The following is a 17,341-nucleotide window of genomic DNA, read 5'->3' as shown; positions in this document are numbered from 1 at the left end:
AGCTGGAAAGATGTATCCTTTCTTTGTTTTTTAAACCTTATAAAACAGGCAAATACCTCAAGTTATTTGAATAGGGACAAACCATGCCAAGTCTTTACTGACACTCAAGTGTTTTTGCCTCTTACTCTGAACTCCTACTGGAGGGTGGAAAAGTCCTTGTGAAGCTCAATGACTTGCCCAAACAGCTTTGGGCCTGTTTACAGGCTTCAAGAGTAATCTCATTCCTCTCATTACAAGCTTTCATTTGTAAATGTTTGCAACTCCGAAAGTCAAACAGTCACTATGGCAGAGGAGATGTGCACGGGGTAGATCCTGTGGCATTTGCAGGGCAAAGAGGTGCCAAAAAACCCCTCATGGGACAGAGGAGGAGGTTCTGGAGGTGGCACTTACCGCCAGGATGGCGATGAGGATGCCTGCAGCACACAGCACCGCGTCGTTGATGGTTTCCACGTTCTTCTGCGGGTACCTGATGCTGTCGTCGTCGCAGTAGAAGCCCCTCTGGTAGGGCTGGATTGTGCTTGTCTCGATGATGAGGAAGGGCAACCCAGCTACAAAGAAGGGGAGACAACAACCAAACCCATCAGCAATACAGGCAGAAACAAGCAGCTCACAAAAAACCCCAAGATTCAACCACAAGACCCCTTGCAAACCACGCATCACCATTCCTGGTGCTTTTCTTTCCACATCTCTATCTTTCCAAAGGGAATAGCCTTGGGATTTGTTTTTCCAAGCTGGTCTTGCAGGGAAAAAGCATCTCCTCTGTTATGGTTATCAGATGTCTGCGCAGCCTGGTTCCAGTTAAGCCCTGTGCGCTGCAAATATTAACTTACAGGAACAGACCCCTGGAGCAATGCCTCTGCAAAAGGCCATGAAAACCAATCTGGCACTTCTCTCCAGGGAGGGCCCGATGCTTGCCGGGCAGAGCAGCCAGAGCTGTGCAAACAAACACGGCAGGATCGAGTATCCGCAGGGCTTCTCTCCTACCTGGCCAGCTACTCTCCATCCCCATCACTTCCCTGTCTTTGAAGCCTTCCTTGGCTCACTCCTCTTTGTATTTACAGGGTGTATTGACAGTTTTCTGTCAGTGTACCTACTAAAGCACCAGCCATGTGCTTTGGGCAGCTGTGGGACACCCAGCCATGCAAGGACCAGAGCATCCACAAAAGCGATGAACTCCCATCAGAGCCATTCGACCACAATAAAGCCACGTGAAATCTGAGTTTTAAATACTATCTGGGAACCCTCTGAGCAGGATTCCTGTGTCTTACAGCTTGGCTGATCTTTGTACCACTCAGGGAGCAGATCTGCTCAAGACCATGGGTCAGGACACACAGTATGGGGGGCACACCTGGGAATTGTGGCATGTCTGTAACTCCATTTTAGAATTTTTTTTTTCAGACAAATACAGCACTGCCTCAAACCCTGAAGGGTGTTTCCCAACCACAATGTCACCTTGGGCAGGGCACCCTCCTTCCCTTTGCCTCAGTTTCCCCATCCATTCTTGCTATTAAGCCCATCATCGAGAGGAGCACTACATCCCCACAAAACCAAGCCCCAGATTCCCTGAAACCCATGTTCAGAGTAAATCACAAGCCACAAGGTACAGGAAACCCTCCTCCCACTTGCAGAGCGAAACCCAGGTAAGGGAAAAAACAAATGCACAGTGGTTCCAGCTGTCCTTGGGCCAAGACAACAGGTCTCACACCCAGGTCCTACAGAAGACATTAGGGAATACTTGTCGACCACTAACTTGCTTAAGTATCTGTGGGTTTGTTTACACAGCTAGCAGTCAAAAGACATCAGAGGGTTTTTCCTTCTAAAATGAATAAAAATAATAAATAAAAAATGAAGCGCTGTTGGGTCTGACCCAAAGTTGTCCGCAGTACATTTGTAGTGAACACCACTTTCTAGATGCGATTAGCAAGGGCACCATGCATGTTGTTCAGAAGTGTCACCAAAGTAATGTTCCCCATGTTCTCCACATGAACCACTCTCTGGATTTCACTTTGCGCAATCCACTTTGGCTGCTTTTCCTATATGTTAATGGGTTTGCCTAAGCCAGGATTACTGCAGGGTTTTGTTAGTCTTAAGAAAAAACTCCATCGCCTGTGAACAGGGACAAAACATACTGAAGTGAAATTTTCAGGTACTCAGTAGTGGTCTAGGCCACTCCTCAGGGCCCCTTTCAGAGCCTCTGAAAAGCTCTGGAAATGGGTTAATTGCAAGTTCTGGGCCCTGAGTTGCTTGGCAAGGCAGGACAGTTTCCACCACATGTGTGAACCAGTGAGGAACAGTTCCAGAACTGCCCGCCCGGCTCAGATTTGGTAAATAAAACTGGACATCTCATGTGAATCCAGCTGATCTTCATTCCATGATTTAACCATTTTGATGCCCAGCCAGCTTGGCCCCAGAAGCCTGCCTGCGATGCCAACAACCCCGTTTTAATGGGCCACTTAAAAAATCCTTAGGTTTGTGTCGGAATCTGAGGTATTGATGATTCCGAGATTGTAGAAAGTCTCTGTCTTTCTGCCCCGCTGCCAAAGCAGAAGTCATAATTTGTCTGTGCTGGTTTCAAGGTTGTTTATTCTGTTTATCTCTCACATGTTCTGCTGCCCTGTCCAGCTCTGTCCTGCAGGGCAGCGTGTGGGGCTCTGCCCTCAGTGGGATGTTACAAACATTAAATACCACAAACTCCCTGGGCTGGATTTACAATAATGTGCCAATATCTGTCACCTACGTTGGACAGTGTTTCCCCAGCCTGAACCAACAGGAAAATGCCAACACCACAGTGAGACATGGAGGGCATGAAGAAGGAGAAAAAGGACAAGGCACACCCAATTTCCTCCATCTTGTGCCCTCTGAACCCCTAATCTAGAATCCTAAAATTTTCCTTTTGCACCTGTGCCACACTTAATTATTACTTCTATCAAACACTCAGAGCTGGTAATTGATCCTGTAAGATTGAAAACTCTTTTCCATGGACAGAGATCACAGACAGTGTCTCTGGGGCTCTGTCCAGGGGGGTTCTGACCCCTGCCAAGGTCCCAGGGCAGCCAGGGCAGCCAGAGGGAAGCTCTGGATTCCCACAGGTTTCCCAGTGAGGAATGGCAGGGAAGTGCTCAGGTCGCTGGGTGTGATCTGGTTCCGCGCGCGCGGAGCGGCGGCACGGGGTTGAACTCGGGGAGCAGACACACCACGGTTACGTGGCTCATTGTTACTCCTCCAGTTCCTCTTGCTAATGGCTTTCACATGACAGGTCTGTAAAACACATGTTCCCACAGACAATAAAATACATCTGAAAGCTAAGACCGGCCCTAAAAAAAAAAGAAATTAAAAAAATACATTAAAAAAAAATAAAGAGACAATAGTGTTCCTATATATTCTGTGAACACAGGAATAATAAAGATTTGTTTCTCCTTCATTCATTGAGCAGCATGGGGTAGTATTTCCGTGTTTCAATTATATGTACACTTGCCACTGCTATAATAAGAGCATAAGTGACCTATATGGGACACATTTTCATAAAGCACATAGGCATAGTTTGGAAAATCCAATGGGTTTGTTTTCTCTCCTACAAACTTGTGGTTTAGTGGGATATTGCCAATCAAGTCTTGATATTTTTCCAGCAAAACACTAACCTCAGATTCCCTTTTTTTTTTCCTTCCCCTCCCCTTTTTTTTACATGAGAAACATAAACACACTCCCTATAACTGAGTGAATATTACTTAGAAGACATAACATGCCTTCGATTTTGAGGGCTGGATGAGAGGCTGCTTTTTCACCCAAGGAATGGAAGACCCCAGCCCACAGCAAATAATAAATTATGCTCAAGATGGCTCTTCTTCCATGAGGTTATTTATTTGGAGGATGGGTTGTCTGAGGGACTAGGTCACCACCCACAATTTTTTTGTCAAGGAGACTCCAGCACAAGAGTAGTGGTGCCAAAAGGCTGGCAGAACATGAGCCTTGCAGAAAAAACAATACAGAGGGAAGTCTGGAAGAAGGCAGAAAATTAAACACAGGGAGAGATGCCTTTGGGATCCCTCAAACAAAACACCACAGAGACATTATTCACACTAGGAGATCTGCCCGAGGCAAAAGGATCCAGAAGTGGGGCTTACAACCCACACACCTTGGAAATGGAAGCAGAGTAGGGTTTTACTGTGAGGATGGAACTTCTGTTCTCATCACCTCTCCTGCTCCAGTCTGCCTCTCTGAGTCAGCATTTTAACAGGGAATTCAGAGCATGCATCCCTGGCTGCAGATCTACAGATTCAACAGCTGAACTCCATAAAGGTGCTAAATCTTCAACGTCCACCACTTCCTATCCCTGCACACGGTACCAAACTATTGAGGATACAAGAGGTTCACTGCAGGAAACAGTGACTTGCACTGAAGTGAATGACAGATGTACAGGGCAGGCAAAAAAATTACAATGATTTTGGGGATGTTCCATTTTCTCCAAAAATGGTACTATCTGGTCATTCTGTCTGTGGGTACAACTCACCTACATGTGCAGACTGACTGCAAAATCTTTAGGAATGCTGCAGAAGGGCCTCACATCCTCCTTAATACTGGTAATTTCCATCCTGAGAAATAACAGAGAAGGCTGTGGACCATGTCCTTAAGCATGGACACAACACTGGCACACCCAAAAGGAGCTGTGCAACAGGAGCAGGGCTGCTATCCCCATCTCATGGGAAACTAAATCATAAAACAAAGGGATTTGATCCTTCCAATGAAATGAAGGTAAACAATGCTGAAATTACCTTCTGACCTGTAACATCCTTCCCAAGGTGAAGGAAAGTTTCTTTTCCTTGTACAACGGGGATTTTTTTGCTTTAATAACAGAACAAGGAAATCCCAACCACAAGCTTTTATCCAGCTCTGCTGTAAGAGATCAAACATGGCTCCAAACCATAACAGAATTCTCTCAGGGACTGATCTTGCCCCATCCAAACAGGCTCAGCCCCGCTCCGAGTGGCATGGAGCAGGTGTGGACACTAAGGAATTGTGCGAGACACTGCGGGATGCTGTGGGGCTGGACATTGAAAAATGATGTTGCTTTTGTTGGGAGGAAGTCCAAGTGACTTGGTGACCTCTAACTGCTGGTGTCCTGTGCTAAGGTATTTCAGAGCAGGGCTTAAATTTATTTGTCTTTCTATTTAATAAAGCCAATCGAGTTTGGAAGTCTAGCACCAAGGAAAAAATATTCCTTTCTTTGGTCAGCACCTTTATGAAGAGGCAGTTAATAGGCAATAATCCTGGGAAGGCTCCTTTAAAGCTAAAACCCCAGCACCAAGCCTAAACAAACCCCCCGTGTACTCTCTGACCAGCTTGAAATGTGCATAAAAATCAAAGGCAGGAGAAAAAAGGGCTCTGTGTTGGGTACAGCACTTTGAGTCTCAGAATCTTTGAGAAGTTAACACTTGTGCAGATTTAATAGGGGAAAAAAAATTTTAAAAGGGGATAAGCTTTCATTGGCCACTCATCAAAAAGTGGAAGGAGCGTAAGACAAGAGGCATTTGTGCAGTGACCCACCCAGGCCACTCTCATCTTCCCAGCCCAGCCTTCACCTTTGCACCAAATTAATCACCATCACCACCTTTTCCTTTTTAAAGGTCTGGTTTTGATGGACTTTAGGCTTTTTTTCCCCATTAAATCTCTGTTCTTTAACCCTGCAGGTCAGTGGGATGTTGCTGGCTATCTCAACAAAGCAACAGTAATTTCTAACAAGTATTTCATGATGCTTTTGCCTGCCACTATCCAGGCTCTGGGTGTTCTTAGGGTTTCACTAGATTAGACATCTACCTAAGTAAGTGAAAAAGACCATTAATTAATTTGGCAGGGCTTGAGTGGGGTATCTAATGCCTTACTCAAGTCACACTGTAAATATTTGGGTACCTACAAGAGACAGGCTCTCTATTTGAAGTACTTAGTGGCTGATCTTGGGTACATATAAACTTTATTTAGTTTACAATATTTGTACATATTTAAAAATGCATATAAACTAGATTAGCCTACGGTAGGCTTTTATTGGGGCTTTAAAAGTTGGCTTCCCAAAACTTTCAGAGAAGAACTGCAGCACTGCAAGGCCAGCCTTGGCAACTGCTGCAAGAGCGAGCAACTCTCAAAGCCAACTTACACTGTACATGTATAAATATAGATATAAATACATAAATAAAAGTTAATAACCCAACAAATAGAAGTATTTTCAATTTGTGTTGTATCAGGCATGTGCTGTCAATCAAAACAGAAGCCAGCTCTGCACCAGCACTGGGTGTATCTGAAGGAATGGGAGTGTGGTCAGCTAAAAAAATAATCTGCAGCCCAGTATCAGCCAAAATAAGGATCGGATCCTACTGCAGACTGGATCAAGCTATTAAAATCAGATTTTCAAAGATCTTGAAAGCATCAGTGATGTGCCTCCATCCCAGTGTTTTTTGACTGAACCTGGATATTTGAGGACTACATATTCACTAGGACAAGGAGACAACTGGGTAACCATCAGCTCTGCTATTTTACTACCTGCACAGTCTTAATGTTCTTCACCTTGATTCCAGCAGTCCAGCAGACTGATCTGTGCATCTACCTGTATTTTGGAAACACATCTAGTATCTTTGTTTGCAAAACAGATTCCCATTCAGCTCGATTACAGTTCCACTACTCTCAGCTGACACATGAGGAGAGAAAATTCTCCACACAAACAAACCCTAGACTTTATGGTAAAACAGGTACCTGCTTTAGAGTACTAAAGAACCTATAAACAAGGATCAGTATATATTGCACTTCTGTGATTTGACCTGTTTAGAAAAGTTCTTGGGCACAAAGGTCTGGTTTCTGCCAAAAAAAATATTAAAAATTAGTTAATTTTTAGTTGCTGTAGTTTTGTTCATGTAGTTCCCATGAACATTTGCCCTTTCTATATTAATTTGTCTAGGATCCTTCCTATGAAAAGAGTGACATTTTTGTTTTCCATTTTACTATTTCTACTTTTCATCTAGATCATAGGAACTTCAAAGCAAACCTCACCATTTTAGGTCCACCAGATGCTACAGATTCCAAAAGACTTCCTAGTGGCAAACATTTTGACTCAGATGATATTTTCTGGGTTCTTACTTTTTTGGGGTTAGTTTCATTGTTTTTAGTAAGAACTGGATAATCAGGAATTTTGGGCAAAACATCTTCTCATGCCTGTTAGTGCAATAGCAAACAAGAAGAAAGCAAAAAATATTAATTTTCTATATAGACAACCACACAACACTGATGACCCCAGGCTGCAGAGGTATTTGAGAAGTGCCTTTAAAAAGAACCAGAGGTGGTGTCAGAAGTGACAGGTGTCTCTACCTGCTGCCCAAACCCATCTTTGGAAATGTTCAAGGCCAGGTTGGATGGGACTTTGAGCAACCTGGTCTTGTGGAAATTGTTCCTGTCCATGAAAAAGACAAGCTTTAAGGTTCCTTCCAACCCAAATCATTCCATGATTCCATGATATTCATCCTTTGTGGTTAATACCTCACTCTGCAACTTGGAGCATATTTATTAACCCAGACATCCTGGGAGAATATCATTATAAAAAGGTTCTTGGTTACAGATTATTTAAGGCAAATGCCAAATTATCCTCTTGCACTGCAAATTCCTCTGGATTTGAAACCAAGAGTAAGAATACTTCCTCATGTGGCTGGAGCACAACGTGCCAGCCTCACGCTCCAAGAGTTCCAGATGAACAGAAATGCTGCCATTGTTTTTTTTTTGTGGGAGAAAAAGTGCTTTTAGTTAGTAGCTGTCACCTATTTTCGAAGATATGGACCACATACAGAGGAAGAAAGAAAAGGGAATTCTACAAAGAATATTAAGTTGATCTTCATGGGAGTTTGGCATGAGTTGATGCACCAAAAAACCTTTATATTAAAGTGCACACTTATTTTCAATACCTCAGAATGCATTAATAAGAACAAAAGGTCTTATCCAAGCCACAATATGTAGGTCCTTTAAAAATTCTGCATTTGTGGGTAAAACAGATTTAAACCAGACTGGCCAACCAACAAATTTGGAGAGGGGGAATATAAAAGACATTACCAAGAGGAATCCAGAGCCAGCTCCAGCCAAACTTGATGGAAACAAAGCCATCATTTCCCATTGTCTACAGCAAGGGATAAAATGCAACACCAATGAAAACCCCAAAGTGTCAACACCTTTTGAGGCACCTCTGCACATGCATGTGCTTTGGAAGTCTCACAGATATGACAAGCCTGACCTAAGATGACCCAGCTTGAAGAGAGGGGGAAAAAATTAAAAAAAAATAAAGATGTGGCTGTGAATTCTGCAATGGTGAAGGCCAACAGCTTGTGTGAAAAACACACTGTGGTGACTATGATGTTTTCAATTACAAATGGAGTGAGCAGGGTTTGTTCTGCTGGTCAGCAGGGTTTGGAACGAGCCTCTCACCACCACCCCTCTGGGCTCTGCCTTCGAGGAAGGGCTCAGGCCACTGCCCAGCCCCAGCAACACTCAACACCCCCTTTCTTTTGGGGGAAACCTAAGGGATTTCTGCCAAACCAGTGCCTGAGCAAAGAAGTTGCTCCCCTTCGTCCCTGTCATCCCACTGGCTGGGTGAGCACTCATATTTCCCCATATAATCACAACTTCTGCTCCTATAGAATCACAGAATGATAGAAAAAATTGGGTTTTAGAAATCACCTAGTTGCAACTCATGCACAGGAATGTCACTGACTAGATCAGGTTGCTCAGGGCCCCATCCAACCAATTCAATCACCCTCTACTCAAATGGAAAATTTTGTGAGCTGTAGGTGCTGTTTTAATCCATAAAATAGCAAGCAAAAAGTCCTTATCTCAGCTTCTTGCCCCCAAACACCCCAAAACAGAAGCCCTGGCTCCTCCTCTTTGCACAGACACTCCAACCCATAACAAGAACAGGTAGAAATACAAAACTGTAGTCAGTGTAATGCAGCCAACAAAAGTGTATTATTTTTAACTTAGTAAAGACACAAACCATATGAAGCAAAAATAAAGCCACTAAACCTAGTCAACATTAGGTCTCTTAAATAAAAATTCATCAAACTTCATCACTGAACTTCCTAAAACACTTCCTTAGCACCATGGCCAGGCAGTGCCACTGTAATTAAACACATTTTTGGGAGCAAGTGCCCCTATGCAGGAGGCAGCAGAGCCCCTGCCCATAGCCCTGAGCCTGCCACCAGTAGCTTTTTGACCCAGTTCTGTCAATGTACCTATTGTAAATGCAAAATCCTTCTTCAGATTTGAAGCAGCAGCCACCTGCACAAATAAGGCTGGGTTATAACTCTGTAACCCAATACAAGCACTGGAAGCTTAAAAAGTTTGTATTCCTTAAAGCACTTCTGACCTCTTCCTTAAAAGTTCACTAATCACTTTTAATTCATAATTTATTTCCTCTTAATATACTTTCTTTATGTAATGCTCCCCTTTCTCCCCCACCCCTTCCTCTCCTCCTTTCTTTTTTCTGGAAGTTCCCCAGGAGAAAATGGTATTACACAACTCCCTTGATTAACTGGAAATGAAGCTTTTCCCCCTCGGTAGTCGCGATTTGGTAGAATTTCCAGGACATAAAGCATGGCCCAGAGTGCTGAAAGGCAGAGAGACGTGGGTGGAAGTGATCCAAAGGCCCTTAAAGTGATGGGGGTTGATCTTGGTGGTCCCCAGAGCAGAGCTCTGAAAGCCTTTGCCTATTTATCAATGGGTTAAAAAAGTGTAATATTACCATTCTTCTTGTTCCTCTGTATTTTGACTGCACAGAGTGACATCCCAATGTGTAGCAATACATGATATATCTGAGATTGTGCTGGAAATGTTAAAAAAAAAAAATAAAAACCATGCTCCTAATTAAAATAGCTTTGTATTACAGGGACACCTCCCTGCCCACAGAACTTTTGATGGAAAGCAGCTGGGAATGGGGTATTTTGGAGGCAAGACATCACCTGCAGTGACAGAGGTGTCCACCCCATGCTGCACACAAGGATTTACCTATCTTGGCCCATCTGCCCCTGGATGAGACCCTGTGAATTATTTGTGCCCCTAAAAGCCAAACAGATTTTTTTAGGTGCTTTTATCCCTCTAAGAAACTGAAAATTCTGCAAATCCAGTGTAACAGTAGCACTGGAAACTTCACCACCATGTTCTGCAAGCACAGGGCCAGGCAGGGTGGGCACAGCCACCTTGCCACCCCAGCCCCTTTCCCATGCACCTGCCCATAAAAGCTGCATTTTGCAGCCAGGTGACATCCCATAACCCTATTTCTTTAAGGGACAGGATGAACTGGGCCACATCCAAATGGCACAGGCAAGGAGCAAGGCTCTATTCACACTGACTCGAGGGACACAACATGTACCATGCCTTTTAAAACCAAAAATGGACAACTCCCAATTTCCATTTCCAGCCTCCTGCAACAATGCTGTGCCCTGCTGTCAAGGAACGTGTGAATAAATTGAGGAAAGAAGGTTAAGGAAGCCCAAGGGAATAGGAGTCCCTTTTTCTTTATTGCAGTTAATTTTGACAAAGGCTCTTCTGTTTCCTCTCCTCCCCCCTTTTTTATTTGGAAGGGCTTCGTGCCAAGCTGCATTATTCCTCTTCACCATGGTACTGCCATGAAACCCGCCTGGTATGTTTGCCTGAAAATCACAGGTTTTCATGGAAATTGTTTTTATCTCAACAACTACTTCCTTTGTCACCTCAGACATGAAAAGAGGAGGAGAAGGGCTCAGGCTCAAATCCCATCCCAGCAACAAAACATCCATGAAAAAGTACCACGACCTTCCAAACCCAGCCCCATGAAAACCTGCCCTCCCAACAGGGCAGAAACCCTTCCAAAACCCTTTTCACCACCTCACTCAGAACACCAGTGCAACTGCAAACCCATGAGAGATGCTGTGCACAGCCTCAGTTTGAAACAACGAGGCTTGGGAAAAAAAAAAGCATCCCATTGGTGGGATTGTTTTGAAGTATTTTTAAGTGGAAATAGTTTCTTTTCTTGCAGCCCATCGTGGCAACCAGAGCCCTCTGGCTCCTGTCAGCGAGGCAGGAGCTCCTCAGGGGTGTCCTCTATTTCCAGCCTATTTACTGCTCTGCTGAGAAAGGAGCCTATAGATGCTCCAGTTCTCAGATTTGGGACTTTGGAGGCACTGGGTTATTCAACAAACCAACCCTTTCTAAACACTGTCAAAGGAGTGATTTGATGCCTTTCAGTGCTTACCATACAAAACGCTGAAAGACCAGAGGACTTCAAAAGCCGCAGGAGCGGAGCTGGAGTTTGGCAGGAGTTCATTAGCTGCCTGTGTCCTTCTGTGTGTGGCTTGTAATTACATGCAGACCCAGTGCCAAATCCTCATCTAGTGAGGGGCACCAATTAACGTGCTGCTGCATGATTCACAGGTAGCTAACGTCGAGATTTATACACCCGGCATGCCAAATAGCCCATGCGTTTTTATTATTAATAATATTATTATTATTGCTTTAAGCTGGCCTTTTTTCCCTCTTTCCAAGTTATCATACAAAAACAAGGTTTTGGCAGTAAAATTGGGATTGTCCAGCCTGTTCCCAGGGCCACACGCTGGTGGGCCTGATCCTTCTGACACTGTGTACCACATCTGCAGGGAAATGCACATCTCTTGGAGCATGGGCCAAGGGCTTGCAAGTTAAACCACCTACTGTGTTTTCCCTTTGTAAAAAGCAGAGGTTTTCTGCTCCAAGGGGGAAAATTGTAAAATTGAGGCACCCTTTGCACTCTGTACTTGGCTTTCCTGCCGCTTGCACCCTCTTACTCCTACAGGTAGCAAAACAATAACAGCAGAAGCTTCAAGGGCTGCTGGGAGAGCTGAGGAAGCAGGTAACTAAGAGTGATAATTTACTTTTTGAAGGGGAAATGTACACAAAACTGCATCTCCTGTAGGACAACATAACAGTTGTTAGTTTCTCTGACAAAAGATTAAAAAAAAAAAACCCCACAACAAAAAAGAGCCTTTCTTCTCTTACTTGAAATCTGCATCCCTTTGCCTCTCTTACTGGAGATCTGCATCCCTTTGCAGCCAGCTGGCTCCCCATGCAGCCCTTGGCAATTAAAACCTTGGGAAGTCAAACACAACAGCATGGAAGTGAGCCTTTTGTTTTCCTGTTTTGTCATTCCTGTCTTGTGTTTGATCCCAAGATTTCTCAGGCTAGAGGGAAACCATGGGCCCAGTGCAGCATCTTGGCACTGGCTGGGCACAGGTCTCCAAGCTCACTGGTTTGCCACTGCTGATGGTGAGCATGGAGACCCAGGCCTCATCTCCTTCTGCTTGACTTTCTCTTTTCCAAAAATCACACTGCTCCTCAGCCCTGGGGGATAACAATTCCAGGAGGGCTGCAATACAACCCAATGCTTGCACTGCTTTATCCTTCTCTAATAAACCTTTCACTGCGTTTGACACGATACAGGTCTTGTCCAGCCATGAAAGCTTTCCTGCTTATCAGGAGAATTTTTAATCAACCAGCAGGAAAAACATGGCCTGACATTTTATTGCTTCCCTGTGCTTTGCTTTTAGATGTTTCGGTTTCTTCCAGCTTGTACTCTTGCTAATCTCTTTAGCCAGGGATCAGGGGAAAACCTCAAGTTTTCCATGCCCAGCAGCTTCCTCCAGATCATTTGGAGTCAGGGCAGGCAGAGGAGCATGAGGACAGTGGGGGGTTTATGGTGGGATGGAGAAGAAGGCACCAAGCTCTCGATTCACTGCAGGTTCTGGAGCAGGATTTTGTCCTGGCCACAATTACAAAACAACAAACAACGTCTGTGGGGAAGGGTCATAAGAAGTTCAGCTTTCCTCTATTAAAACCATCTGGTGCCTATAAAAAACCCCAACTGGTTGGTTGGGATGGTTGGTAGCACCTCCTCCCTGCTCAACTCTTCCTGGCACCTCACGGGAACGTGGTGGCACCAGAGTGTCACAGCAAGGGACAGGGCAGCCATGGGAATGGCACCCCCTCTACTCTGCATCCCTCCTGCTGCCACAGCATCCACCTCATTTCACTTCTTATCTGAGCCAGAACTTCTTTACGAGGTGCCTGTCCCCTCAGGAACGCCAGCTCCTGCCAGAGTGCCCTCAGTGAGCCCCTGAGAGGGCTGAGCTTTCTGAGCAAAATAAAACATCCCTGTGAGGCCTGCGTGGGACCCTGCAAAGGGTTTCTCCAGGTCACAGTCACCAAAGGGTCCCCCTCCAGCATCAACGGTGAGAGGCACCGCCAAACCTGCAGGGGATGGGAACCTTTATTAAAAAAATGAAACAACAACAACAACAAAAAAACTCAAACCTCTCCTTTGTTTCCAACAGAAATAAAAGAAAGGGGGGTGAAACAAAAAAAAAAAAAAAGGAAAAGAAAGGAGAGGAGAGCTTAGAGGCAGCTCCCCAGCCTGTAACACAAAACCAGGCTGTGCTGGGAAACCTTACACCAGGCGGCATCCAGCTCATGCACTCCTGCTCCGCTCGCCGCCTCCCGGATGCTTCCCCAAGCCCAAACTGCCCTTGAGAGAAGCCAAGCCTCAGCCTCTGCTGAAAAGCCTCTTTGTTTGGATTCCCTTTCCAAATCAGCGTATCCTGAGATTGAACTCCCTTCCACCCCTCTGCAGGGCTTTTTCATGTTGGGATGCCTTTGGCAGCAGCCGGCTCTGCCAGCAGGTCTGCGGCCCCGCACAGCGCTCAGGAACCCTCACACCAGGAACCTTCTCCACCATGAAGCAGAGAAAGGCAGGGAACAAGAAAGTATTGCAGAATTACTTCAAAAGGTCCTTTAATCATGGATTGTGAGCAGAGGAGCTGAGTTCTCCTTAATTAAACAATAGCTTTAATCAGCCTTCAATAGCTGGCATTACTCAGAGGGTGGTGAGGCCCTGGCACAGGTTGCCCAGGGAATCTATGGCTGCTCCATCCCTGGAAGTGTTCAAGGCCAGGTTGGAAAAGGCTTGGAGCGAGCTGGGATAGTGGAAGGTGATGAGTTTGAAGGTCCCTTCCCGCCCAGACCATTCTATTGTGTGACATTAAGGCAGACCAGTGAGCTGACCATTTTGTCTTTCTTAAACCGGTGTAACTGAAAGGAAACCAGACAAGGCATCAAAGAAACCCAGGCACGAGATCCAGGCCATGCACACATCACCAAAAGGGTCTGACCCAAGTATTGCTGTGAGCTTTCCATCCAACCCCAAGGCCATCAGTCTCTAAGGCCATCAAAACAGACCTCAAGTCTCACTGTACACAGAAATAAAACACATTTTCTTGTACTGCCCATTCTGTCTGCAAGCTCAGGGCACAACTCTGCTACATCCACACAGCCCCTGACAGGCAACCGGGGTCTCCTATGTCCCTTGGGACTTGCAAACACCCCAAAATCCTGCATTCCCACAAAAGGCAGGGCTGTGGTGCTCCCAGGGCAGGATCTCTGCTCTAGCACCAACCCAGCTGAGACCCACAAACAGCACCAAGGTGGTAATTTCACCCCTCAGAGAAAACACAGCACATCTTGCAGCAAGGGAGTGTTAATATCAGCCTGCTACCTGACACTAAAGGGAAAATCCTCTTCTCCAAAACCAGCCTCAGGCCCAGGACTTAAAGCAATTTCACGGGGGAAAAAGATGTTTTTCACTTGCAGGCAGCTTTAATTTACTTCAGTGTTACATCTTTCCCTGCAAAAGAGAAACCCTGAGATTTAAGCAGGTGGGTTTTCAGGCTCTGGACCCAATAGCCACTTGTGGCAGAAAACTTCAGCAAGAGCAAAAGCAAAGTACCTGTTGTTATATCCACAATCCTGATGTATCCCAAACACTATCCCACTTGTCTGGCAATCTCAAACATGCTGCATGCCTAGATTCTGCAGTGGCTCTGAGTTTTAAACACAGGAAAACTTCTTTGTGCCCAGGGTGATTTATCAAAACAGGCTATCTCCAAAATGCAATCTGGCTTTTCCACGGGTTTTACATTTGACAAAAATTCATACCAGCTCAGTCAGAAAAAGAAATGCCACAAAACTTCTCCTTTAAGGAAAAAAAAAAATCCCAAACCACCCAACCCTCACAGCCCAATGCTTTAGAAATGCTTCCACATGCTAATCAGCCTCCTATTCAGTTCCAGACTGAATAGGACTCCAACAATGACAAAGAAATACGCTGAACCTATCCCACATTTCATCCCCTTCACTCAAAATGTTGCTGTTACCTTGGTTTTCAGCCGCTTTGTGGGAGCTGCAGCAGAATGACAGCTGCATGCTAAAGCTGCAGGGATGGTCAAGAAACCAGAAGGGCTGGATGAAAAAATATCTCGCTCAGATTATGTGGGAAAAAAAATGGGATTATTTGAGGGGATAATAACTGATGGTGGAAATTTTTATGAAAGTTAGTAAGAAAAAAAAAAGAAAAAACAAAAAATCCCTGAGTCCTCTACAAAAAGCACAGCCACTTGTGGTCAGGCAGCAAAGGGAACTTTCCCTCAGCCTGGCAAGTATGAGTAGGATAAAAGCCCCTCCAAGCCCTTCCCTTTGAGAATCATCCATTTTTGTAATGTATCATCAACTGGCAGATGCCTTAGTGCAGCTTTTCTTCCACATCCTTAACCTGAAAAACTCCAGCTCTTATTCTGGGAAGGGACAAACCAGCTCCTGCTACAGTGGGTGAATCCAAGGCTTTTTCTCTTTTCTCCAGAGCATGGAAGCACCACAACAGAGGCACCTGGGTAAGTTTTCCCAGGAATTCAGGTGGGAAGCTGCAGGACATGTCCTGGGGACACACTTCAGCCCCAGCCCTGGCAGCCTCGGACTCCTCCATAGTCACCAAGGACCTGATTTCAAGACACTTTGGGAGGCCGGGCAGGACTGGCGGGATCACTGAAGTTTGCAGCTCCAACGGGGACTTCAGGAAGGAACCAGAGGTGCCTGAGCAGCTCTGAAAGCCTCACTGGGCACCTGGGTGCTCTGTGCTGCCAACACTGCCTTCAAAGTGTGCCCTCGCCGGGCTCCAGCCTGCCCACGCGCCCAGGCGATGCTGCTCCTTCTGCTGCCTGCCCAGATTAGAAACCCCCAGAGGCACAAACCTCCCGTGATGTGCCCGGGCAGGACCAAGGGCAGCACAGCCTGGCACAGGGATCCTCGGCCCAGCACCTGAATTCAGGGAGAAGCAGCTCCCCAAAAAAGCAAGGGCCATCTGATCAGTGATCAAAAGAGCAGCTCCAGAAACCTGCCAACACCAAACTGATTCACTGCTATCGACTTCAAAGGAGTTTTGCTGCCTGCCATCAGCTCGCCAGCCATCCGAAATTACTCCCTGAGCATCACTCAGAACACAAATGCACCCGGTGGTTACTGACCAGACCTGCTTATCAGCATTTCACCACGCTGTTTGAGACTTTCCCTTTGGAAGCCAGCACTTTAAAGGGTGGTGGGCCTTGCAGAAAAGCCTTGGAAGCCCTCAAAATGTTTGGGATGTGGGACTGGTTGCCACGGCCGCTGTGCTGCAACACTGACCAGAGCAAAGACCTCGCTGTCAGCTGGCTGGGAATGATAACCAGGGCTGGGCTGGCTGCTCCCTCCAGGCTTAAAGGGAAGCCCATCACACCACCCCCCAAAAAAAGTCATAAATAACCTGCTGAGTGTCAAGGGGACAAGAGCCCATTTGGCACATCGGCTTTCAAATTCTGTGGCTGGGCACTTGGAGGATGTGATGAGCTCTCAGCTTCATATTAATGCTCAATTAACAGAAATGTAATTATTATCTGCGTGCAGTGCCTGCATAGTCAGACACAGGGGCACTGCTGGCTGGCCAAAAATGGCAGTGATTTTTTATGATTTTACAGGAAAGTATCTAATTTCTTCTTTTGTGCAGCACCATACTGACACTGCTGGGAGGCAGAAGCCCTCTGAAGGTGTATAATTTCTTTCAGGAGGGATGGCTGCTCAAAACATCTCACCAGTAACTTTCACTTCTTCTCTTTAAACCCATGGAAGGAAGAACCATGCTGTTCTCAGCTCCAGCAGCCAGAAAAGATGGTGAGGCTCCAAGAGGTGCAGTCTGACACCTTCAAGCTCCCAAAGCAGTGAAGGACAGCTCGGTCCCACAGCCACCTTTGATGCTCAGGGCTAGGTGTGGGTGAACCCAGCAATGCCAACTGCTCCAGCCTCAATCTGCTGTGTTTTCCAAGCATCACTGGTATGTTTTATCAGAAAACCCTCCCAAACTCCTCAGTGCCATGGCCAACACATCTTCACATCTTTCCGGGCAAGGGATGCGAAACTATGGGGAAGTAGTAGAGGATTATGAGCAGCCTCCATTGAC

General features: G+C 45.7%; 1 protein-coding gene across 1 annotated transcript in view; it reads right to left on the bottom strand.

Annotated features, from left to right (window-relative positions):
* Positions 1-17,341, bottom strand: part of PLPP3 (phospholipid phosphatase 3) — a 44,315-nt gene that overhangs the window by 19,220 nt on the left and 7,754 nt on the right. The window contains exon 2 of the mRNA XM_021542100.3: positions 391-548. Within this exon, the coding sequence (XP_021397775.1) occupies positions 391-548 (158 nt within the window). The remainder of the gene's footprint in view (positions 1-390; positions 549-17,341) is intronic.

The sequence above is a fragment of the Lonchura striata genome, chromosome 8 (assembly GCF_050655825.1).
Source record: "Lonchura striata isolate lonStrDom1 chromosome 8, ASM5065582v1, whole genome shotgun sequence".
NCBI classification, from domain to species: Eukaryota; Metazoa; Chordata; class Aves; order Passeriformes; family Estrildidae; genus Lonchura; species Lonchura striata.
This window is presented reverse-complemented; position numbering and strand designations above follow the sequence as displayed.